This window comes from Xenia sp. Carnegie-2017, unplaced genomic scaffold (genome assembly GCF_021976095.1).
Source record: "Xenia sp. Carnegie-2017 unplaced genomic scaffold, XeniaSp_v1 HiC_scaffold_23, whole genome shotgun sequence".
In the NCBI taxonomy this organism is placed as follows: domain Eukaryota; kingdom Metazoa; phylum Cnidaria; class Anthozoa; order Malacalcyonacea; family Xeniidae; genus Xenia; species Xenia sp. Carnegie-2017.
The window spans coordinates 9,811,988-9,839,049 of NW_025813486.1; the positions used below are offsets into that span (position 1 = coordinate 9,811,988).

Here is a 27,062-nt window from a genome sequence, read left to right on the forward strand (position 1 = left end):
TCATTCCATTACGTAGTAATAACCACTTCCATTAAGAATAGCTCAACTGAAAGAAAATTTCTTGTCCTAATTACGGGCAAACGCAAAGTTCTAAAGAAGTGTCAAACCGTTTACACAACGTACGAATGATGGTGACAACAAATTGCAAATGATGAGATGAAAATCCTTTAATTTGCGTGGGAATCGAATATTGCTGAATAATGCACATCTATAAATCTTGGTAATTTCAAACTAATGGGGCTTTTCTTACACCCGACATAGTTAAAATCTTCGACTTGTAGATTGCCTGAAGACAATCGAGATGCCAAATATGGTTATAAAAAATCAATTTCTTTGTTCTTTGCTGTATTGATAAACATGAAATAAGCTATTGCCGCATTCAGCGGCTAGAAGTACATCATGTATTTTGAAAAAAAAAGAGATCCTTTATTTCTCTGCATTGTTTTCCAATCTTCGTCGGAATTTTGCTTATCATTATAATACTTGAAGTATTAAGGCTCTTTGTATAATGCATTTTTGCTATTTCAAAAGAAGATCATTTAAATGCATTATATAGCTAGCATATGGAAATATTTTTAATTTTCATCACATACACGCACAATTTTTCGTTAATAAATTGTGAATTGCTGTCTAAAAAGTTGTGAGAAATTGTTATTCTTCTTTGTAAAGAATTTTTTTAGGTTAGTCGCTAAAGTTTCGAAAATAAATGAATTGTGTTGTGAAAAACAGCCAAACTATATATACGAGTGATATTAAGGTCAGCAGAACAATTAATTGATTAAAATGAGGCGCTAGTAGCTAAAAACTTGCCAATCGTGGCCTCCACAAGATGTAAGTGGATTGACGTAGATATTGGGGGCAAATCATGAGCAATCTGTGATTAAAGAAATATAGCGAAACTCTAAGTCTGACGTTCTCTTTTTCTCGAAGATTTCTGCAAAATGGACGGTATCTAGCTGGTCCAATTACTGCTTTTAAAAAGCATAAACGATTGTAAAGTCGATGTTAGAAGAATTCATTATTAATCTTATCTGATGAGTAGTAATCGTATATAACAAGCAAGCTTTACATTTTTTAAGTCAGCTTTCCGATTTCCTTCGTGTAAGAAATGTTTGCGTTCCTGCATCATTATTTTCAAAAGATCAATAAATAAAAGTCTTTGTTTTCTTCAAAATACTTGATCTATTTTGAACGCTACAGCGCTAGTAAAAATGTAATTTGGCTTATCTCTATTTGATCAACACAGCATTTAGCCTATCCTGACGAAAGCAGGAACTTACCGGACAAAGAATTTATTTTAATAACCATATTTGACATTTTTAGGTGCAATTTCGAAAAATCATTAAGTGTGAGGACCTTTTTAGTTGTTTTACTTTGAAGTGCGATTTACTTTGAAGTCATTTTTGAAACAATTTACAGAATTGTTAAAACTTTATCTAAAATACAAATATTTTTCAAGAAAAAATCATGACATTTTAGGATGACATTAATAACTGCTTTTGTCTACAATTCAATATTCAGCAAAGGAAAAGTTTTTGACCATTGGTTTATAAATCAAAACGAGGCATATTTATCGCAAAATTGTTGTTTAATGCTGTTAAGATAGACGATTGGTACAAGAGCTTTTTATAACTATTTACTCCTTAAGTATTTTTATCATATTCACTTAAAGATAATTTAGTAATTTATTTGCGCCCCCACATTAGCATGGACTTTTCAAGCTGGAGGGTATTTTCCAACACGTTCTTCGTATATAATTAATATTCACAGTAAATGAAATGCATTGAATGCACTCTAATGCTGTTGTATGTATGACAGAAAGATTTAAGCTTAGGTTTCATTTGTCGCAATTTACATTTTTTCAACATATGTTGTCTTTCGATAAGCAACTTGTTTTGTGAATTAATATTCTGAATTCCTAAGCAATTTACTGACAATAACTTCGGTGAGGGTCGGCAACATACGTTAGCCACACCTTATTAATTAATTATAAAAACGACATTCGGCTGATTTGAGAACAGAAACCTTTGTGTGCGCGAAGAAAGCAGAGTAGTGATACATCATGAAGTTGTGTATTTTTACATTGGTTGGTCTTCTATTGTGTTGGAGCAGTGCTGATGTGTACCTTCACAATCCTAGGGGTTCAAATAACCGCCTAAATGAAGCAAGTACCGCGCGAGCGAGTGCTAACAGAATGTTTGACTCTCAGGTGAAATATATTTTCTCCCATAGAGAAAAGTTATGTTCTCTAAATATCAAATGTTTTGTTTGAGACCGGGCTCATAAAATGTACTGGTTACAATGTGAAAGAGGAAATGATTTTTCCTCTGATATTTTAATATGTGCTTAAAAATTAGCTTATGACTCAAAGTGATTGGATTTTTAGCGTTTAATGGCAAATATTTTTTGCATCAAAAGAAACACTAACTTACTTAACTAATTAGATTAAAACTTGAATCAGTTAGTTAAGTCTGTCCAAAGGGAAGGTCCAAGAAACATCGACCCTTGAAGGTTCACGGAAATTCTACATTTCGTTTTCTCTGTTTCACTTCATAGCGAAATACTTCAGTTTTTTAGCAAAAAAAGTGAAGACAACATAGCTATACATCGCAATATATATAAGTAAAGTTAGCATTTACCATCAAATATATAAATGTTATTTCTTCAGAACAACAACAATGGGGGCTACAACGTCGGCGATAAAGATCAAGCATCGCACTCCGAAAACGATCAATTTAATATGGTAATTTATTCTGTGATATGCGTTCAATATTTTATGTTCTAATCTTCCAAAATGATGACAGCCATTGCCATTGCCAGTAGCAGATCATCGGATCCAGCGTTCGTCAAAATAAATGATAGATGCTTGATTTCAAATTCACAAAATAACTTTAGAACAAATATATTGGTCATGAATCTCTAAAGAATAGAATGTACCAATCCAATGCCTCTAAGGTATTTGGAAATGAAAAATAAGCCGTAGTAGCTAATTTATTTGACGTACCTTACGTAGATTCGCCACTGGCTATAGCCGAGAATTGCGGCAAAGAATTCCCACAGTTGGCAGCCTTAAAAAGATTCTTTGCTGTGAATCACAATAAAAATATTTACGATTGTTAATAAGCTATGAAACCAAATCACAACATGCGCGCTTGCGACATTGAAGTAGAATTTGCATAACCAAGAAACATGTTAAAAGGATATGAATTTTTTTTTTCGATCCAGCACTATTTTCAAAGTAGTGAATCCCATAAAAGTTCGTCGCCTGGTCTTGATGGCAAATCACTTCTCACAATTGAATGGACCAATCAACATGGCTGTGGTGACAGAGATTTGAACTGCAACATCGTTCTTCAATACAAATGTCAAGATGATTCCGCACACGGAACACTAAATTATGATTCTCTGAGGAATGGTACAATAATACAACTTAAATATTAAATCCAATAAACAATGAAATAACACATCGACTCGAAGTAGGTTTGTGTGTTTAGCCGATTGAATAGTGACCTACCACGATCTAAAACTGCTTCAAGCAAAAATAGAGATTATAATCTGCGGATTCAAAATCAAAAAAATATTGCTAGGTATTTATAGATTTACTGAACAGTCTATCCCACCTAACCCTAATCATAAGCCTAATAATTAAACTATTTTTGGTTTGTTGTGGGAACAGTGGCATAGCCAATGGGCAAGATTGGTCATATTATGAAGAATCTTCATAATTAGTAAATTTTCGACTTTATTTCAAAGTCATCCTCATTCTGTAAAGTAATTTACAGTACTTGTTTGATTCATGCATGTTATGTAAATTTAAGGTATTGATTTTCTTGCAGTGGGGAACACCAAATAATTATAAATCACGATCAAACTTGTATGATGTCTATGCCACTGTTTGGGGATATTGTTATCTAATTTTGGCTTCTGTGACTGTGAGATGGGTACTGCGTACAATTTTTGTTAAGACTTTGCATCCTTTTATTTTGTTTAGCACTGTTGAAAGTCCTTTGGCAATTCTGCTCTTTGTTTTCAATAAAATTTTGGATGCTATTGCGTTCTATGTTTCCTCACACTTAAATAATGATCAATTATTTTATTTTAGGGGGCACAACAAGTACTTCTCTCTACCACCAACAACAACATACCTCTCGATCATCTAAGAATTATAGAAAGCGATATGATTCACAGACTACCTATGGTCTCCACGAACCTTGGGAATGGTACGATAAATGCAGGAAAAGATATCGAAATAAAGGTATTAAAGGTTGTAGATCGTATGAGCGAAATATGTATATGCACGGATAGTGTATCAGTTTTAAAAACGACCATTGAAATCGAGCAACGCAAAATAGACTCCGCGATATGTAAGCTGAGCGTCCAAGTAGACATTGACCAAATTAACAATTATTGATGTGCTTGAATGGCATACTTTATCATATTTTTAACTATGTGCGTTATTTGTGGCAATTCAAGGTAACAAAGTCCTCACATTAAAAATAACTAATGTAGTGTTTAAATAAATAGTTAATAAAAAATTACTGTCAGAAGAACCATTGAACGTCCGACTACCATGCAGTGAAGTATTTGATATGTAAATATTTCTGTGTTTACTGAATTCGATAGATTCCTAAAGAAACAAATAATGGTGTAATTCAACTACTTCTAGTAAAGGTTTTTGCAAACCTTCTCCGCATATCAACTTTCACAAACTTTTTCATACAACCTTACAAATGTATAAAATTACAATAAAATGAACCGATAATTTCAAAAATACAACTTTTGACGATTTCTGAGCATTTTATTGCACACACTCAACTCCTGCTACATTTTGAAAAACTATGTTTGACAGGTCTGTTCACAGCTGATCAACATCTCAATGGTGATCAAAGCATCTACACCCGTCAAAATCCAAACGGCAATCGTCATGGTTACGAATGTCCCGAAGAACGTGATTATTACCCATATTGGCATCCTACAGACTGGATTGATATTGCTGTTCTTGCCCATAATCAATCAATGTGTGAATATTATCGAAATGAGAGCTTCAACGTTAAAGAAAAAGGTTTGCTTATTTATAAGGCTCAGTTCTTTCATCCTGTTTTCTTATTTATTACTGCACCTTTTGTTGCCCTCTACTCCACTCCGCCTTAGTCGCTTCTTTTCACACCTGTCGTGGCTACACACCAAAGATTACAACATTACTAGCTATATTTGTCACCTTTTTCAAATCACGAATTAAAAATAAAATTTCAGTTATTCACTGAGCATAGAGTTTATTAAAAAGTGGTATGACTTTTCATCTTGCTCGATATCCCGACTGAAAGCCATTCTGTTCACTCCTGAATGATACGCTGGTTGTATACTTGTAATACTCAAAACTGGTGATACATTTATAATATGTTTGCACGTCATCCTATCGATATTTTGACGGTATAACATAATCAGGATTACTGTGATTTATTCTTCTCTCATACATTCATTTATATTGTCTTCAACAGGAGAATGTCTTCAGTACTACAATACAATTTCTGACGGCTTTCGCCACGATTCCATGTATAACAATAAACTTGACTGTGAAAATAATCATGGTTTTTGGGTTCCATTCATCAACTACTTGAAGAAAGGAAAGACCTTGACAGAAAAACAGATTGTTTGGCGGCAAGCACAAATGATGTACGTCTTATCTGGGCCATTCCTATCGTTCTGAAGATATTGATGACTTGAGAATGAGCGGACACAGCATTGAATCTTTAAGACGGTGTTTGGTGGCTTTAGATCCTCCAGAATGTTATAAAGCTCCTTACACGAGAAGTAATCATTTGGGAAATGCGCATAATGTTGTTCCTCTCAACTACACTTGGGTTCTTCCATATTTTCCTTCGCGTCGTGCTCAGAGATGTGTTTTTAGGATAAGGTAAATTTATGTTTGCCTAATGGTCCGTTCACACGATCCGATTTGTCAATCCCATTGTTTCGGCTCTGACATTTCATTGCTTGTTCAGACTGTCCGATAATATGTTGATGTTGATGTTTTTTTAGATATTTCTTTTCGTATTATCTAGTACATTTATCGATATGTTATGTATATATTTTTGTTCTTGTTTCCAATTTTTTCTTGCGCCGAATCAACTTTGGGAATTATTGAGAATGCGAAGTCTGGGCTAGTCGGCTTTCTTTAATCTTGTCTGGTAGAATATAGCAATTTCTATTTCCATCCAACTTTTTAGACGGACGGATCTGACAGTCGTAGGCACGCTTGATATGTGTTCATACGACCCGTTTTTTAGGATATCATAAAATCAGATCCGACAAATCGGATCGTGTTTACGAGCCTCAATTTTTCATTGAAATATCTTCTGACCATTAAATTCCATAACATTTTACTACTAGGTATAACATTTCCACCGGTGATTATCCTCCATTCAACACTTTCAGTGACCAAAACCATGCCCAGTAAGTATCGCAGCTATCTTATTTTTGCAATTCATTTTACACTCAACAATTAAAATAAGAAAATATACTTGTTTTACTGAATGTAACAATTTCCACATTAAGGAATGAAGGTGTGTACTCTCCTGTGCAAAACAATCCAACGGTTCGCATTGGCCAAACACAATTACCATTGCGACTTGCAATTAACACGGCTCAATTTGGACGCACTTTTCAAGACCGATCCCATTTATTCAAACTCATGCCAAGACTTAAGGGCATTACAAATAATGACGTCATTTATAATCTGAACGTCCGTGGTAAACGTGGTAATATAGTTCAAGTCTATCCAGCTGTGGAGTATGACTTCATTCCCAAACGACTTAAAATCACAAACACTAGTCTCGTTCACATCCAGTGGACAGGTAAAGTAATCAATCGTTCAAACTACTACAATTTATCCTTTTTATCTTTGACCAGTTATTTTAGATCAAAATATCTGCCTTTGCCAGTTAGTTGTATATAAATGCTTTGTAAATCTTTGAGGAAATTTCGAATTTTCAACCTATTTGTGTATATGGGGAATTTAAAATTATTTACACGCTAATTGAAAATGCTCATTGATTTCTACAGGAAAACTTTTCCTTGTATGATATCTGCCGAGCGGTTGAAAAATAAAAACAATGCACACGTGACCTTTCACCTTCGACAAACAAATTAAAAATTTAAACGATGTGCATGTGAACTCCACCTTTGACAAACAAATTAAACATAAAAACGGTGCGCGCGCATGTGAATAAAAAATACTTTTCGTTTTGCTGCATTACTAAACTACTCTCAAAATGTATGTACTTTGCAAAACACTCCTTATGTAAAGAGAAGGTTATTTGCTATCTAACAACTGGCAATCTTCTACAGGTTCGAATAGAAATCCATCAAACAATGACGGACAGGGTACTGCAGGTAAGATTTATGTTAAAGTTGATGCTGCTGCTAATGAGGTGTGAAAGGAATATACAACCCTAAATAAGTATACTCGTAAGTCTTTGCAAATTTAATGGTTTTAAGGTACTGATCGAAACAATATGGTTGAAATGCAAGATCCTTCGGTGAATTACCCCTCAGTGGTCAGACATTGCTTGGAGCCTGTCTGAGAATGGAGAAGTAAGGCACCTCCTTCCCACCACCAGCCTGAGGGTTCACCTTAGGCAAGTGATAGTACCCTCTAGCCTCCCTATCTGGGCACTGATATACACACCTTTCCTGAATGATTACTTATTAATATAACATCAATGGTATGTATACTGTGATTTGAAGATGAAAATCTTACTCGATGTGCAACTAATTAATTTTCATGAATAATTTTTATTGAAGTTTAATGTCATATGCCCTTTGCGGTGCAGTGCACAAGTGTGAAGACCTTATAAGATAAGTTCATGTGGGTTGCCATTTTCCATTTTGCATTTATGCTATTAATTCCATATAATTTTCTTTTGTCTTTTTCCCAGACTGACATTGAAGAAAAGATTTTCACCATATAGTGCATCCATGTATCTCCTATTTGGTTTTCATCTAGGCATATTTCCTGACCATTCTAAACTCAGCAAAGAAGGCCAACAGTACTACAGTGCACAAGTTAAAGACCTTCCATCATCGCCCCTCTGATGGTATGTAACCTTTGTGTTGACCACTTGAATATGCTTTCCGAATAAAGTGGTAAACACAAGCAGGTAAAGGCCGAGTATTCTCCCATCCCATAGACCCACAAAACCATCGCATCAACCATCTGTATGCCACAGCTCTCAAGTACCGGAAGTAAATAAAAAGGTTGGACTAATTATTGTTGATGAAACAATGTTGATGATAACATTGTTTCTCATACAATTTACAATCTTACATATTTAATGATTGTGATGCTTGATGGCGATAAGCACGTCCATTCCTATCTCTCAATAGTGGCCCGACGTTTTCAAGGACAGCCTCATGAACTTAAGGCCCAAATTTGGCACGCTGTGTTATGCATGATATTTTCTCAATGCTGCCATCGAATGTCATTTTCTGCAAAGCTGGTCCAATTTCCTTACAGTATCTGTACTCTAATGTGCCTTCTAACAAATCGGTATGACAGCATTGACAATTACACCTGAAACGTGGGAGCATTGTGGTTTATAAAGTAACTTTATGTATATTACAAACAGGAGAAAACAACAACTTACCATTCACCGAGTGGAATTACGCCATCACTTCGTTGTTCTAATGTCGCAGGAGAATTCCATCGGGATCATCTGAGTATGCACTTCATCTCTCCTGCTAGCGGTTCATCGTCATATGCGAAGTCATTTAAATGCTCGACATAACCCACGGATTCCGAGCTCGAATCAGATACGCATTCAGACATCGAATTCGAATTATCTGAGCACTGATTTGAGGCCATACTTTCCGGACAACTTGTTTTTTAATATTTTATTGAAAATACTGTCATTATTTGTTTTAAGACAAGAAAACGACAACAAAATCACCTTCTATAATATAATATTATATTGACGGAAACAGACGTGTTCAACTATCTACGTCACAAGTATCAAATGGCGTCGTAAAAATTCGCAAATAGTACCCGACTTTGGAGGCAAAATTAAGCAACTTATATTTATCTGTTTAAGTCCAGCGACATGTCATAGTTCATCAAATAATCCAAATTTTCAATTAAGCTCATAAAAAAGGGGGGGCTAAAATTCGTGATATAACCACTTTAAGGGAGGAGCTTTAGTGTGAAAAGTGCGGCAATCTTTGTGTCTATATGTTTTGCTCTTAATATATGAGAGAAAATAAATGTATGAAACATATTTATTTTCGCTGACTGAAAATACAAGTCTATTGGCAGTGATTTTTCTGAAACATTGCTCTATCCTTGGATCTATAGTCTTTTTTTACATTTCATTTTAGCTACTGTTTTTTTTTCTCTTTTCCATTTTTTGTACGAATATTAATTATCACGTACGATTATTCTATTTACGTTATATCGCATGCGCCTTTGTACAATTTACTGTAATTCGTAGAAACAATGATTTAAAAAACCTGCTTGTTTTCACAAGGGCAAACGATGATGGTGAAGTGTATATGAAAACTCTCACGGATTGTTGGGTTGTTGGTCGAAAGTCGGATCAACGAGAACTCTACGTCATAATTAATCAAAAAAATGCCAACTTGATTGATGTTAATGGTAAATATTGGCCGTTTTCGATACTTATTACACGATTAGCCTCCGTTTTGTAAAGAAAATCGTGTATTACGCCATTAGAAAACGAGAGGAATATACATGTAAAGTTACTTGGGATGTTTAGTATACACATTAAAAGATTCAACTTATAAGATTAGGATTATTTTCTGCAGTGATAACGATTATTGGGCACTTTTTCTTTTGTCAAATGGACACTTAAACCGTGGTCAACAAAACGACCACCCATATTTAGACAAATGGTTATTTAGAAGCTATTGAACTAGTTACCGATGATGGTGTTATTACTTTATTTGAAGTTAACAAATGCTCTCCTCATGAGTCTAAATCATTGAACTAAAATACATTGAACGCTACCTGAAGCAAATAATTGAAGCCGAATCTTACATCAGACACGCGAGAGTTTACATCAGACACGCGTGTGTAGTGTTTCGAGATTCTCTTGCGGAGTAATAATTGATTGAGCACACACGCGTGTCTGGGGTAAAATCACAGCTTCAAAAAAGTTTATTAGGGTTTTGTATTACTGATAGCGTTCCATGTATTTTAGTTCAATGGTTTAAACTGAATCAGAGTTTATGGAGAAATGTATAGAATGTGTTCATGCTTGATTCAAATTTCAATTCAAAAGGCATTTTTTTGAAAAATACGAATCCTTAACATATATAGCTGTACAATTCCTGCGTTTTCGGCATTATTCTAATGTTTTTGAGCTGCACTTGTTCATACATGCTTAATACAATTTGAATAAACAATGTTTTCAAGAATAAAATATATGAAATTAAATGGGCTGGAATGTTAAAAACTTCACTCTCCTTTCAGAAATGGATCAGGGGTGTTCAGAGTGAATTTCAAATGCCAAATTTTTACTTCTTCTTAAAACATCATATTCTCTTTTAATGTAGAGGAAGTGAAGAGAATGACTGCGATGCACTTCAATCAAATATTCTTTCTGGATTGAACAAAATTTCTTTATCTCCAAAGGTGGGATTAGACCTACAGTACTTATAAATATATTGTATATTAGACATAGATTTTTATTCGTGTCTTTAAAATAAAATAATGTTCCATTCTACCTGAATTTTGATGGCTTAAGTCGACTTACTGTTCTGTCATAGGCCTGTCTTAAAGGGCCGTGAGAATGTACCTCAACCCCAAAATAGATGTTTTTGGCTTCATTTAAGTAAAAGATGTTTACTGTTTTGGCACAGGCTTATGCAAACCGATGAGACCTTTGGGAGAACTAATCAACCAGTTTGTAATTGATAAAATACTTCAACTTTGACTTAAAGAATGAGTCTCACGGTAATGCTTTGCGCGCTTGTGTTTACTTCTGTTAGTAAAATTCCGCTATCGGATACAGAGTTTCATAAATAATTATAAAGTAAATGGTTTGAACCCGGGAGTATCGTTACATGTTTGCAAATGTAAATCGTCCAGGTTAGTATAGTCCTGAGAAGGACTGTTTTTGTTGTTTTTGACTGACGTTTCGACAACCTTAGCGGTAGTCATCTTCAGAGTCAAATGAGGAGTAAACGTCAGGTTAGCCGTATTTGTTATCTGGCTCTTACGTCATTGTATTGTGTGTACACAAATGATTTAAATCATAATTGGGGCCGAAAGAGGAGTGTGTTGGATTCGAAAAACCACTATCTAAATCATTTTTCTGTGAATTCCCCCTCGTATGCCAACTCCATTATATTATGCCTGAGATTCGGGAGAAATATTGTAATAGTTTCTCTTTTATTCTCAACTTTTCTTTTATCGACTTTTTTGACGACCTTTGAACTTTTTTGGTTAGGACATCAGCAATGTTATAGAGCTTAATTCAGTTGAAACTCCAGTGTTTTGTGTACGTCACATTGTCTTCATCCTGAGTATTATAACGTTGAAATTCTCATTTTTATTTACTTTAGTGTGATGCATTCATCACAAGAAATCTTTCCTCTAGTCTAGTGTCTTCATTCTGATGTTAAAACTCGAGTCTTTTTCCCCTATTGTCTGGTGTCTTCATCAGAAGTGATCTGATGTTAAGACTTAAGTCCTTACATACTCCAGTCTACTGTCTTGATCAAGAGTGATCTGTTGTTAAAACTTGATTCAATACTCCAGTCTAGAGTCTTCGTTGGGAGTGATCTAATGTTGAAAATAGAGCTCTTATATACTCCAGTCTAGAGTCTTCGTCAGGAATGATCGGATTTTGAAACATGAGTTCTTATATACTCCAGTCTTGTGTTTTCATCGCGATTAATGTTGAAGCCTGCAACATTATTTCTACATTTTGTGTAGTATCAGGATTGATTTTGTATTATGCGCTGAACCTATTTGTTTTCGAAACTGCGTTTTCTATGGAGTTGCATGATGGAATTTTAGCGTTATATAAGTCTTTCGTATGAGCTCCGAGCGTGAGTTCAATGTACTAGAACGCTATTAAATTTTTGTGATTATTTTATTCACTAGCGAAGAAGTTATTTACAACAGTCGTGAGTTTAAATTATGTGTTTAAGTGAAACTAGGATAGGCTATTTCCTTTGATGTCAGTAAATTATTCTCGACTAAATATTATACGTACGTTATGTACGTCACTACAAAATCATCTATCCTCATTGTTTTGATTGTTTATTACTTGTGCTGTGGTAAGCTCGAATGCCACTTTCATGTGCCATATACACACCACAGTGTGACGATATATGCAAATTTTTTACCAGATACGGTCGGAAAAGCTTAAACACCCCCCTGTTCTGAACTTTACAACTATACAAATCAGGTGGAAGAGTCTAAGCTCATCAGTAAAAAAGTTTCACGTATGATCACACTGATACAGCATCAAGTGCCATTTCCTCAAGAAAATGTCTCTTATTAATTTTTTTATAGAAAACTATTCCATCTAAATCACCTGCTTCATTATTTGCTGATGCTCCGCGATCCATTAAATGGTGTGGAAGGGAGCGCCGTCTACTCGCTGTCGCGTGATCTTGTGGGTAAAGTAAAAAGATGCAAGTTCATTTCGCCAGTGTTGTTTAGATAGAAATTGATGAAAAACGTTTCTATTAGAAGGTGACGTTTGATAAAGGTATTTATCTTCCTGCAAGTACATGCATTTTTCCAGAAAAAACTGAGCTTTATGCTTCGACTTAGGTTTTTTCATTCAATAGCCCTTTTCCCATGCGTTTGTACATCGGGACTTTTTGTTGTGAATAGGAATAAATAATTCTATTAATTAAACAATATTGTTTATTTTGCATACACTTGTATTTGAGTTTTAATGTCAGAAGTTTTATTAACGCCCACCAAACGTTTCCAGAAACCTATTTATAGATGAGGTTTCACGTTCTTCGAATCTTTTCATCGTGAAGTTATTGCCTCGTGAAAGTGAACATGAAGTTTTTGTGAATAGTATAAGGTATATTGTGTATGCGTTGCAAAAGGGATAATATGGCGAAGCTCTGCTATCTTTGGTAGTTCTTTATAAGTTAACGTTCGTGTAACCAATGAACTTGCAACGTGCTATCTATGTTAATTCTCTGAATTATCTTAGCACAAATGTCTTTCGATGCTCTATTGCCATGAATTTACTAATTTAATCATTGTAAGGAATGCATTTGTTTCATTTTTTATGTAATACTATAATAAAAGCAATAGTAAAATACATGCAATAGTGAAGACACGTCAGCCCTCGCATACGTCACATCATCTGTGTTAGCTTCTGCATAAAGTCACTGTGTAATACAAAATTTCAATTCGTTTAGTAATTTCAAAATGGCTAACATTAGAGTGTGATGTTGAGTGAAATGAGAGATAAAGAAGAAATTATGAAAGCTTGCTAATTCCTGCAAGTTAGAAGTTTTACGATTTTTCGTTTCTCCAAAAAAGTGTTTAGGAAACTGTATATACTGGTTATCTCGCTGCTGATCTCAAAAATTCCAAAGCATTGAGAACTGATGCCCATATTCTTAAAGCTTACTCATGCACACTCACACACTCAGTGAGTACGCCACAAAAATCACACTTTATCTAATCATTTGCAAAGTCATTTCTCCATATATGTCAATATTTACTTCTTGATATTTTAAATCAAGCAATCAGTGGAGTAAAATTGCGGTCTTAGAACAATTATAAAGTGATATTAAACCCCTACTCAGTGACAGTGAGTAAGTGTTTAGAAAACGGGCGTAAGTGTGTGTATTCACTATTGTATAACCTGTACAAACAATTGTCTTGACTTACTTTTTCAGAGGGATAAAAAGGCGCAAACCCTTTCAATATGCAGAAATTAGCAAGCGGGCCTTGCTATGTATAATTTAATAATCGTCACAAACTCCTTATGTTGACCATTATGAAATTAGAAAAATGAATAAATTTTGTTTATTGCAGTTAAATTATTTAAAAGTTTATGTTGACGTATGCGGGGCAAGCTTTTCTTCAATATTGCATGTAACGTAGGATTATGGAATATTGCAATATCCTCGCAGAACTGTGTCTCCAACTCTTCACGATGATGCCTTCGCTTCCCACAGTCATACAGGATGTAGAAAAAACTAAAAACCTACAGTTTCTTTATTCCTGAGATTTTTGTGTTTTTGCAGTGAAGGATCGCAAAAAAATAACATAGCAGAACTAAGGAGCTGATTACATGAGCCCGGGTAGCCGGGATTCAGCAAATCATTAAAGGACTTGGGCAAATGGAAACGATATAATACTTATCATAAGATAAATCTTCTTGAGCAATTTCGCAATATTCTGACTTTATAAATACACAAAACATTTAAAATGAAAACAATTGACGTGGCCTATAATTTGAGAATTACAACCGAAATGACTTGTGGTGCTTAACAACAGTTGTGAGTTTTCAGCTGGAAGTTTTGATGCTTTGAAATCCTCTCACGCCTCACTAAATCCCAGTTAGCAGGGATAATATAAAAAGCCCCTAAATAAGCAGACTGGCCACTTCATAGTGCATACTTATTCGTATGGTTAGCAAATTAGATAAAATGCCAGGCATGGTGGCAGACTGATAATTGGGGAAGTGGCTAATATTTAAGAAATAAAAGATGCTTACTATGTTTGCTCAGGCTTATGCAAACCGAGGAGAATTTTGGGAGAACTCGATAGCTGATAAATGCAAGCCTGAGTCCGAAGGTCGAGGGTTGCACCTGCTCGAGGGTTTTCACAAACGTCTCCGAGGTTTGCATAAGCCTGTGCTAACACGAAAAACATCTTTATTTCTTTTATAAAATAACATCTATGCGAAAGAAGCAAGTTTAAATCAACGTGTTAATTTTTCCTCTAAAATGTATTCATGATTGATTCGCAAATTCTCTTTAATTGATTTAATGATTTGATGGCTTGAGCTCAGATGCGTTTTGCACAGGCTGATGCAACCACAGCTATTTGCCAATCAGCGCATGCGTTTTATTTTGTTTATTTTATACATGTTGTTTCATTTTCATTTAGGATTATAACATTTAAATGCGGGAGCGGAACAGGGTAGGTAAGATATCTTGGTGTACAAGCTACGTCATAGCCGCCATGTTGGATGATTTTAACAAAGGATCTTCCTTAATTACAATGCAATGTCATCCATCATGGCGAACATTCCATTGGTCTCTCACTTGCAGTGGAATGGTTGCACACCACTTGATACATATAATAAAAATATATTTTCATTTTAAAATCTTTAGATCTAATCCTATCGGGGTTATTTTTACCTTGAAAGTTACAAAATTATCTAGCCAAGAATATCGTCAAAAATTAGTTTGGATTTTAAAATGAGCCTCTATAATTTATCTTTATACTTACCCTAGATCGCCACGGTATAAATGTACAAATATAGAGCTACTCAATTATCAATTTCCCGCCTTTCCTGGAAGCAGTGCTCATTCCATTACGTAGTAATAACCACTTCCATTAAGAATAGTTCAACTGAAAGAAAATTTCTTGTCCTAATTACGCGCAAACGCAAAGCTCTAAAACAGTGCCAAACCGTTTACACAACGTACTAATGATGGCGACAACAAATTGCAAATGACGAGCATGAAATTCGTTTAATTTGCGTGGGAATCGAATATTGCTGATTAATGCATATCTATAAATCTTGGGTAATTTCAAACTAATGGGGCTTTTTCTTACACCCGACATAGTTAAAGGCTCCGACTCGTAGATTGCCTGACGACAATTGAAATGCCAAATATGGTTATAAAAAATCAATTTCTTTGTTCTTTGCTGTATTGACAAACATGAAATAAGCTATTGCCGCATTCAGCGGCTAGAAGTACATCACGTATTTTGAAGAAAGAAAGAGATCCTTTATTTCTCTGCATTGTTTTCCAATCTTCGTCGGCATTTTGCTTATCATTATAATACTTGAAGTATTAAGGCTCTTTGTATTATGCATTATTGCTATTTCAAAAGAAGACCATTTAAATGCATTATATAGCTAGCATACGGAAATATTTTTAATTTTCATCACATTCACGCACAATTTTTCGTTAAGAAATTGTGAATTGCTGTCTTAAAAGTTGTGACAAATTGTTATTCTTTTTTGTAAAGAATTTTTTTTAGGTAAGTCGCTAAAGTTTCGAAAATAAATGAATTGTGTTGTGAAAAACAGCCAAACTATATATACGAGTGATGTTTAGGTCAGCAGAACAATTAATTGATTAAAATGAGGCGCTAGTAGCTACAAACTTGCCAATCGTGGCCTCCACAAGATATAAGTGGATTGACGTAGATATTGGGGAGCAAATCATGAGCAATCTGTGATTAAAAAAATATAGCGAAACTCTAAGTCTGACGTTCTCTTTTTCCCGAAGACTTCTGCAAAATGGACGGTATCTAGCTGGTCCAATTACTGCTTTTAAAAAGCATAACCGCTTGTAAAGTCGATGTTATAAGAATTCATTATTAACCTTATCTGATGAGTAGCAATCGTATATAACAAGCAAGCTTTACATTTTTTAAGTCAGCTTTCCGATTTCCTCCGTGTAAGAAATGTTTGCGTTCCTGCATCATTATTTTCAAAAGATCAATAAATAAAAGGTCTTTGTTTTCTTCAAAATACTTGATCTATTTTGAACGCTACAGCGCTAGTAATTTGGCTTATCTCTATTTGATCAACACAGCATTTAGCCTATCTTGACGAAAGCAGGAACTTACCGGACAAAGAATTTATTTGTATAAAAATATTTGACATTTTAAGGTGCAATTGCGAAATATCATGAAGTGTCAGGACCTTTTTAGTTGTTTTACTTTGAAGTGTGATTTACTTTGAAGTCATTTTTGAAACAATTGACAGAATTGTTAAAACTTTATCTAAAATACAAGCATTTTTCAAGAAAAAACCATGAAATTTTAGGATGACATTAATAATGGCTTTTGTCTGCAATTCCATATTCAGCAAAGGAAAAGTTTTTGACATTGGTTTTTAAAGCAAAACGAGGCATGCTTATTGCAAAATTGTTGTTTAATGCTGTTAAGATAGACGATTGGTACAAGAGCTTTTTATAACTATTTACTCCTTAAATATTTTTATCGTATTTACTTAAAGATAATTTTGTAATTTAGTAATTTATTTGCGCCCCCACATTAGCATGGACGTTTTAAGCTGGAGGGTATTTTCCAACACGTTCTTATATAATTAATGTTCACAGTAAATGAAATGCATTGAATGCACTCTAATGCTGTTGCATGTATGACAGAAAGATTTAAGCTTAGGTTTCATTTGTCGCAATTCACATTTTTTCAACATCTGTTGTCTTTCGATAAGCAATTTGTTTTGTGAATTAATATTCTGAATTCCCAAGCAACTTACTGACAATAACTTCGGTGAGGGTCGGCAACATACGTTAGCCACACCTTATTAATTAGTTATAAGAACGACATTCAGCTGATTTGAAAACAGAAACCTTTGTGTGCGCGAATAAAGCAGAGTTGTGAAACATCATTCTCACATGCAGTGGAATGGTTGCACACCACTTATACATATAATAAAAATATATTTTCATTTTAAAATCTTTAGACCTAATCTTATCGGGGGTATTTTTACCTTGAAAGTTACAAAGTTATCCAGCCAAGAATATCGTCAAAAATTAGTTTGGATTTAAAATGAGCCTCTATAATTTATCTTTATACTTACCCTAGATCGCCACGGTATAAATATATAAATATAGAGCTACTCAATTATCAATTTCCCGCCTTCCTGAAAGCAGTGCTCATTCCATTACGTAGTAATAACCACTTCCATTAAGAATAGCTCAACTGAAAGAAAATTTCTTGTGCTAAGTACGCGCAAACGCAAAGTTATAAAGAAGTGCCAAACCGTTTACACAACGTACGAATGATGGTGACAACAAATTGCAAATGACGAGCATGAAAATCCTTTAATTTGGGTGAGAATCGAATATTGCTGAATAATGCTTATCTATAAAGGTTGATGCTTATCGACTCGTAGATTGCCTGAAGACAATCGAGATGCCAAATATGGTTATAAAAAATCAATTTCTTTGTTCTTTGCTGTATTGATAAACATGAAATAAGCTATTGCCGCATTCAGCGGCTAGAAGTACATCACGTATTTTGAAGAAAAAAAGAGATCCTTTATTTCTCTGCATTGTTTTCCAATCTTCGTCGGAATTTTGCTTATCATTATAATACTTGAAGTATTAAGGCTCTTTGTATTATGCATTATTGCTATTTCAAAAGAAGACCATTTAAATGCATTATATAGCTAGCATACGGAAATAATTTTAATTTTCATCACATACACGCACAATTTTTCTTTAAGAAATTATGAATTGCTGTCTAAAAAGTTGTAAGAAATTGTTATTCATTTTTGTAAAGAATTTTTTTAAGTAAGTGGCTAAAATTTCGAAAATAAATGAATTGTGTTGTGAAAAACAGCCAAACTATATATACGAGTGATATTTAGGTCAGCAGAACAATTAATTGATTAAAATGAGGCGCTAGTAGCTACAAACTTGCCAATCGTGGCATCCACAAAATGTAAGTGGATTGACGTAGATATGGGAGGGAAGGCAAATCATGAGCAATCTGTGATTAAAGAAATATAGCGAAACTCTAAGTCTGACGTTCTCTTTTTCCCGAAGATTTCTGAAAAATGGACGGTATCTAGCTGGTCCAATTACTGATTTTAAAAAGTATAAACGCTTGTAAAGTCGATGTTTGAAGAATTCATTATTAATCTTATCTGATGAGTAACAATCGTATATAACAAACAAGCTTTACATTTTTTAAGTCAGCTTTCCGATTTCCTTCGTGTAAGAAACGTTTGCGTTCCTGCATGCATTATTTTCAAAAGATCAATAAATAAAAAGTTCTTTGTTTTCATCAAAATACGTGATCCATTTTGAACGCTACGGCGCTAGTAAAAATGTAATTTGGCTTATCTCTATTTGATCAACACAGCATTTAGCCTATTTTGACGAAAGCAGGCAATTACAGGACAAAGAATTTATTTTTATAAACATATTTGACATTTTAAAGTGCAATTGCGAAAAATCATTTATTGTCAGGACCTTTTAGTTATTTTACTTTGAAGTGTGATTTACTTTGAAGTCATTTTTTAATTAGTTTACAGAATTGTTAAAACTTTATCTAAAATACAAGCATTTTTCAAGAAAAACCATGACATTTTAGGATGACATTATTAATGGCTTTTGTCTACAATTCCATATTCAGCAAAGGAAAAGTTTTTGACCATTGGTTTTTAATGCAAAACGATGCATGCTTATTGCAAAATTGTTGTTTAGTGCTGTTAAGATAGACGATTGGTACAAGAGCTTTTTATAACTATTTACTCCTTAAATGTTTTTTATCGTATTTACTTAAAGGTAATTTTGTAATTTAGTAATTTATTTGCGCCCACACATTAGCATGGACTTTTCAAGCTGGAGGGTATTTTCCAACACGTTCTTCGTATGTGATTAATATTCACAGTAAATGAAATGCATTGAATGCACTCTAATGCTGTTGTATGTATGACAGAAAGATTTAAGCTTAGGTTTCATTTGTCGCAATTCACATTTTTTCAACATCTGTTGTCTTTCGATAAGCAATTTGTTTTGTGAATTAATATTCTGAATTCCCAAGAAACTTACTGACAATAACTTCGGTGAGGGTCGGCAACATACGTTAGCCACACCTTATTAATTAATTATAAGAACGACATTCGGCTGATTTGAGAACAGAAACCTTTGTGTGCGCGAAGAAAGCAGAGTTGTGATACATCATGAAGTTGTGTATTTTTACATTGGTTGGTCTTCTATTGTGTTGGAGCAATGCTGATGTGTACCTTCACAATCCTAGGGGTTCAAATAACCGCCTAAATGAAGCAAGTACCGCGCGAGCGAATGCTAACAGAATGTTTGACTCTCAGGTGAAATATATTTTCTCCCATAGAGAAAAGTAATATTCTCTAAATATGAAATGTTTTGTTTGAGACCGGGCTCATAAAATGTACTGGTTACAATGTGAAAGAGGAAATGATTTTTCCTTTGATTTTTTAATATATGCTTAAAATTTAGCTTATGACTCAAAGTGATTGGTTTTTTAGCGTTTAATGGCAAATATATTTTTGCATCAAAAGAAACACTAACTTACTTAACTAATCAGATAAAAACTTGAATCAGTTAGTTAAGTCTGTCCAAAGGGAAGGTCCAAGAAACATCAACCCTTGAAGGTTCACGGAAATTTTACATTTCGTTTTCTCTGTTTCACTTCATAGCGAAATACTTCAGTTTTTTAGCAAAAAAAGTGAAGACAACATAGCTATACATCGCAAGTAAAGTTAGCATTTACCATCAAATATAGAAATTTTATTTCTTCAGAACAACAACAATGGGGGCTACAACGTCGGTGATAAAGATCAAGCATCGCACTCCGAAAACGATCAATTTAATATGGTAATTTATTCTGTGATATGCGTTCAATATTTTATGTTCTAATCTTCCAAAATGATGACAGCCATTGCCATTGCCAGTAGCAGATCATCGGATCCAGCGTTCGTCAAAATAAATGATAGATGCTTGATTTCAAATTCACAAAATAACTTTAGAACAAATATATTGGTCATGAATCTCTAAAGAATAGAATGTACCAATCCAATGCCTCTAAGGTATTTGGAAATGAAAAATAAGCTGTAGTAGCTAATTTATTTGACGTACCCTACGTAGATTCGCCACTGGCTATAGCCGAGAATTGCGGCAAAGAATTCCCGCAGTTGGCAGCCTTAAAAAGATTCTTTGCTGTGAATCACAATAAAAATATTTACGATTGTTAATAAGCCATGAAACCGAATCACATACATGCGCGCTTGCGACATTGAAGTAGAATTTGCATAACCAAGAAACATGTTAAAAGATACGAATTTTTTTTTTCGATCCAGCACTATTTTCAAAGTAGTGAATCCCATAAAAGTTCGTCGCCTGGTCTTGATGGCAAATCACTTCTCACAATTGAATGGACCAATCAACATGGCTGTGGTGACAGAGATTTGAACTGCAACATCGTTCTTCAATACAAATGTCAAGATGATTTCGCACACAGAACACTAAATTATGATTCTCTGAGAAATGGTACAATAATACAACTTAAATATTAAATCCAATAAACAATGAAATAACACATCGACTCGAAGTAGGTTTGTGTGTTTAGCCGATTGAATAGTGACCTACCACGATCTAAAACTGCTTCAAGCAAAAATAGAGATTAATCTGCGGATTTAAAATCAAAAAAATATTGCTAGGTATTTATAAATTTACAGAACAGTCTATCCCACCTAACCCTAATCATAAGCCTAATAATTAAACTATTTTTGGTTTGTTGTGAGAACAGTGGCATAGCCAATGGGCAAGATTGGTCATGTTATGTAAATTTAAGATAATTAGTATTACATGTTTGTAAATAATTAGTATTGTTGCCATTTTTCTTGCAGTGAGGGAACACCAAATAATTATAAATCACGATCAAACTTGTGTGATGTTTATGCCACTGTTTGGGGATATTGTTATCTAATTTTGGCTTCTGTGACTGTGAGATGGGTACTGCGTACAATTTTTTTGTTAAGACTTTGCATCCTTTTATTTTGTTTAAGAAGGTTGAAAGTCCTTTTGGCAATTCTGCTCTTTGTTTTCAATAAAATTTTGGATGCTATTGCGTTCTATGTTTCCTCACACTTACATAAGGATCAATTATTTTATTTTAGGGGGCACAACAAGTACTTCTCAGTACCACCACCAACAACATACCTCTCGATCATCTAAGAATAATAGAAAGCAATCTGATTCACAGACTACCTATGGTCTCCACGAACCTTGGGAATGGTACGATAAATGCAAGAAAAGATATCGAAATAAAGGTATTAAAGGTTTTAGATCGTATGAGCAAAATATGTATATGCATGGATAGTGTATGGGTTTTAAAAACGACCATTGAAATCGAACAACGCAAATAGACTCCGCGATATGTAAGCTGAGCGTCCGAGTAGACATTGACCAAATTAATAATTATTGATATGCTTGAATGGCATACTTTCTCATATTTTTAACGATGTGTGTTCAAATTGCGTTTATTTGTGGCAATTCAGGGTAAAAAAGTCTTCGCATTAAAAATAACTAATGTAGTGTTTAAATAAATAGTTAATAAAAAATTACTGTCAGATGAACCATTGAACGTCCTACTACCATGCAGTGAAGTATTTGATATGTAAATATTTCTGTGTTTACTGAATTCAATAGATTCCTAAAGAAACAAATAATAGTGTAATTCAAATACTTCTAGTAAAGGTTTTTGCAAACTTTCACAAACTTTTTCATACAACCTTACAAATGTATAAAATTGCAATAAAATGAACAGATAATTTAAAAAAATACAACTTTTTGACGATTTCTGAGCATTTTTATTGCACACACTCAACTCCTGCTACATTTTGAAAAACTATGTTTGACAGGTCTATTCACAGCTGATCAACATCTCAATGGTGATCAAAGCATCTACACCCGTCAAAATCCAAACGGCAATCGTTATGGTTACGAATGTCCCGAAGAACGTGATTATTACCCATATTGGCATCCTACAGACTGGATTGATATTGCTGTTCTTGCCCATAATCAATCTATGTGTGAATATTATCGAAATGAGAGCTTCAACGTTAAAGAAAAAGGTTTGCTTATTTATAAGGCTCAGTTCTTTCATCCTCTTTTCTTATTTATTTTTGCACCTTTTGTTGCCCTCTACTCCACTCCGCCTTAGTCGCTTCTTTTCACACCTGTCGTGGCTACACACCAAAGATTACAACATTACTAGCTATATTTGTCACCTTTTTTAAATCATGAATTAAAAATAAAATTTCAGTTATTCACTGAGGATAGAGTTTATTAAAAAGTGGTAGGACTTTTCATCTTGCTCGATATCCCGACTGAAAGCCATTCTGTTCACTCCTGAATGATACGCTGGTTGTATACTTGTAATACTCAAAACTGGTGATACATTTATAATATGTTTGCACGTTATCCTCTCGATATTTTGACGGTATAACATAATCAGGATTACTGTGATTTATTCTTCTCTCGTACATTCATTTATTTTGTCTTCAACAGGAGAATGTCTTCAGTACTACAATACAATTTCTGACGGCTTTCGCCACGATTCCATGTATAACAATAAACTTGACTGTGAAAAGAAGGGTGGTTTTTGGGTTCAATTCATCAACTATCTTGAAAAAAAGGAAGAGTTTGACAGAAAAACAGATTGTTTGGCGGCAAGCACAAATGATGTACGTCTTATCTGGGCCATTCCCTATCGTTCTGAAGATATTGATGACTTGAGAATGAGCGGACACAGCATTGAATCTTTAAGACGGTGTTTGGTGGCTTTAGATCCTCCAGAATGTTATAAAGCTCCTTACACGAGAAGTAATCATTTGGGAAATGCGCACAATGTTGTTCCTCTCAACTACACTTGGGTTCTTCCATATTTTCCTTCGCGTCGTGCTCAGAGATGTGTTTTCAGGATAAGGTAAATTTATGTTTGCCTAATGGTCCGTTCACACTATCCGATTTGTCAATCCCATTGTTTCGGCTCCGACTTTTCATTGCTTGTTCAGACTGTCCGATAATATGTTGATGTTGATATTTTTTTAGATATTTCTTTTCGTATTATCTAGTACATTTATCGATATATTATGTGTGTATTTTTGTTCTCGTTTCCAATTTTTTCTTGCGCCGAATCAACTTTGAGAAGTATTGAAAGTGCGAAGTCTGGGGCTAGTCGGCTTCCTTTAATCTTGTCTGATAGCAATTTCTATTTCCATCCAACTTTTTAGACAGACAGATCTGACTGTCGTAGGCTCGCTTTATATGTGTTCACACGACCCGTTTTTTTGGATATCACAAAATCGGATACGACAAATCGGATCGTGCTAACGAGCCACAGTTTTTCATTGAAATATCTTCTGATCATTAAATTCCATAACATTTTACCACTAGGTATAACATTTCCACCGGTGATTATCCTCCATTCAACACTTTCAGTGACCAAAACCATGCCCAGTAAGTATCGCAGCTATCTTATTTTTACAATTCATTTTACGCTCAACAATTGGAATAAGAAAATATATTTGTTTTACTGAATGTAACAATTTCCACATTAAGGAATGAAGGTGTGTACTCTCCTGTGCAAAACAATCCAACGGTTGACATTGGCCGAACACAATTACAATTAAGACTTGCAATTAACACGGCGCAATTTGGACGCACTTTTCAAGACCGATCCCATTTATTCAAACTCATGCCAAGACGTACGGGCATTACAAATAATGACGTCATTTATAATCTGAACGTCCGTGGTAAACGTGGTAATATAGTACAAGTCTATCCAGCTGTGGAGTATGACTTCATTCCCAAACGACTTAAAATCACAAACACCAGTCTCGTTCACATCCAGTGGACAGGTAAAGTAATCTATCGTACAAACTACTGCAATTTATCCTTTTTATCTTTTGACCAGTTATTTTAGATAAAAATATCTGCCTTTGCCGGTTAGTTGTATATAAATGCTTTGTAAATCTTTAAGGAAATTTCGAATTTTCGACTCTATTTGTGTATATGGGGGAATTTAAAATTATTTACGCGCTAATTGAAAATGCTCATCGATTTCTACAGGAAAACTTTTCCTTGTATGATATCTGTCGAGCGGTTGAAAAATAAAAACAATACACACGTGACCTTTCACCTTCGACAAACAAATTAAACATAAAAACGGTGCGCGCGCATGTGAATAAAAAAATGCTTTTCGTTTAGCTGCATTACTAAACTACTCTCCAAATGTACTTTGCAAAACACTCCTTATGTAAAGAGAAGGTTATTTGCTATCTAACAACTGGCAATCTTCTACAGGTTCGAATAGAAATCCATCAAACAATGACGGACAGGGTACTGCAGGTAAGATTTATGTTAAAGTTGATGCTGCTGCTAATGAGGTGTGAAAGGAATATACAACCCTAAATAAGTATACTCGTAAGTCTTTGCAAATTTAATATTGGTTTTTAAGGTACTGATCGAAACAATATGGTTGAAATGCAAGATCCTTCGGTGAATTACCCCCTCACTTCTGAAAAAACATTAACGATGTTCGAGAATGCTGAAATCGTCTGGTCCAGCGATATAGAGACCAAATCAAAAGAGGATCTCATTATAAGTATGGCGTCGTCTGGTTACTACAACAGTATGGCACTTTGTTATCCATCAACAACCGATCGTAATAATCGTGCTCAGCTTAATGTATTACTTAATAATGCTCCGGCATCATATCGTGGCATGTTACTCAGATTTGCACCAGGAAAATATTACTACATGTGCACTAGAAATAATAATTTCAGCAACCGCAATCAAAAGGGAAGACTAACTGTGATATAAACTGTGATTGTGCAGTTAGGATAGGAGGGTAGTGTCGTAGGCAGGACTTAAATTGGGGCTGTTTAGGGTTGCCATTGGGGGTTGCTGTTGCCATCCCTGCTGGTGCCACTGAGTGACGGTATATTTTTTAATGTTTCTCACATATTGAGTCAAGCACAAACTGAATAGTTTCGTAATGTTTCAAAAAAACTCACGTCTTTTTTCGTATTATAAATAATCACACTAGGTGGCCGGTGGCATTGTAAATAGCTATTTTTTCCACAATGATAGCGCAAATAATACTACCGTTGACCTGATTGTAAGTTTGTAACTGGATGTCTATCTCCCACCAAAATGTTAAGTCGAATTCAACCTGTGTGGCTGAGCCTCAATTTTTTTCAAGAACGGGTCAAAGAGAGTCATTACGACAGACCTTTTGCTACAATACATGTAAAAATTGTGGAAGAAAAAGACATGTTTATTTATAGGAAGACTTCCAGCTATACATGGTACAAAAACAGGAAACGAAAATTTTGTTGTTAACACTTTAATATGCTGTTTTTCCAAGTAACTATTTTATATTTGTTTCGGTGCTGAATCGCTCGAAGTAATCAAATAAATCTAGAAATTCAAATTAGAGTAAAAAGGTACAGCACAGATAAATTTAACAAAACAGCGTTAGATGACCATAAAAGAAGTAAAATGTAAGTATGAGTTTAATATTTGCCTCAAAACTTAGTTACAATTTGCTAACATTATAAGAACACGTCTGCTTCATGCAATAAAATTTTATAGAAGAGAATCCGATTCGATTGTTCTTTTTCTTGCTTTTAAAATGAATTCATTCATTAGTTTTGATAAATACGACAGAAGTATTAAGAAAAAATATTGCTTAAGTGTGACTTCCAATGAATTGCCGTCAAATATGTGTTTTGCTCCTGGCAATTTCAAGTCAGTTTCTAACTTGAATGAACTTGCAGAACTCGAAGTTTCATAATAAACTCACCAGATCCTTAAATCCATTCCGTGACAAATAAAAAAGAACATTTTGTAAAACATCAACTCTTCAAAAATCCTTAAAATATGTCAGGCAACAGGTCAAAAAATTGTGTAATATCCTGCCACACAATCTCTATATAAACAAACGCATTAATCATCAACTTAAAAGTGAAATTCTCAAGTACTTCAAACATAAATCAAAAAGTATTTATGAAGTTATGATGTGGATAACTAGAGACTACAGCCTGGAAAACTATTTGCTAATGGTTGTAAATTGTATAGTTGTCTGTCAAGTGGTAAAATGTTAATGTGTTTTTGAAGTGAGATTTTCGTGTACATTTTCATTGGCTGAAAGAAATATTTAAATGTTTGCAAGCATATTGACATATTTATTTATGTCCATTTTTTGTTGAAGAGTTCCAAAATTCGTCTTTGTGTGTGACGTCATAAGTAATACGGAGTCGCTAAGCTGATAGTAATTTCTGTTGCCA

At 34.3% G+C, this 27,062-nt stretch overlaps 1 protein-coding gene across 2 annotated transcripts; it reads left to right on the forward strand.

Moving 5' to 3' along the window:
• Positions 1-2,062: 2,062 nt before the first annotated feature.
• LOC124447969 (protein DD3-3-like) lies at positions 2,063-26,374 on the forward strand. 2 transcript variants are annotated; one of them, XM_046998967.1, is made up of 10 exons: positions 2,063-2,209; positions 2,669-2,743; positions 3,226-3,415; positions 21,885-22,037; positions 22,629-22,841; positions 23,278-23,695; positions 24,166-24,228; positions 24,331-24,629; positions 25,075-25,119; positions 25,229-26,374. In XM_046998967.1, exons 1-10 carry the CDS (start codon positions 2,063-2,065, stop codon positions 25,591-25,593), a joined length of 1,968 nt encoding a protein of 655 aa, XP_046854923.1. In that variant the 3' UTR covers positions 25,594-26,374. The 2 variants fall into 2 exon arrangements, with proteins under 2 accessions (XP_046854923.1, XP_046854922.1); XM_046998966.1 differs by lacking the exons at positions 2,063-2,209; positions 2,669-2,743; positions 3,226-3,415 and adding exons at positions 19,832-20,057; positions 20,509-20,583; positions 21,066-21,255.
• The last annotated feature ends 688 nt before the right edge of the window (positions 26,375-27,062 follow it).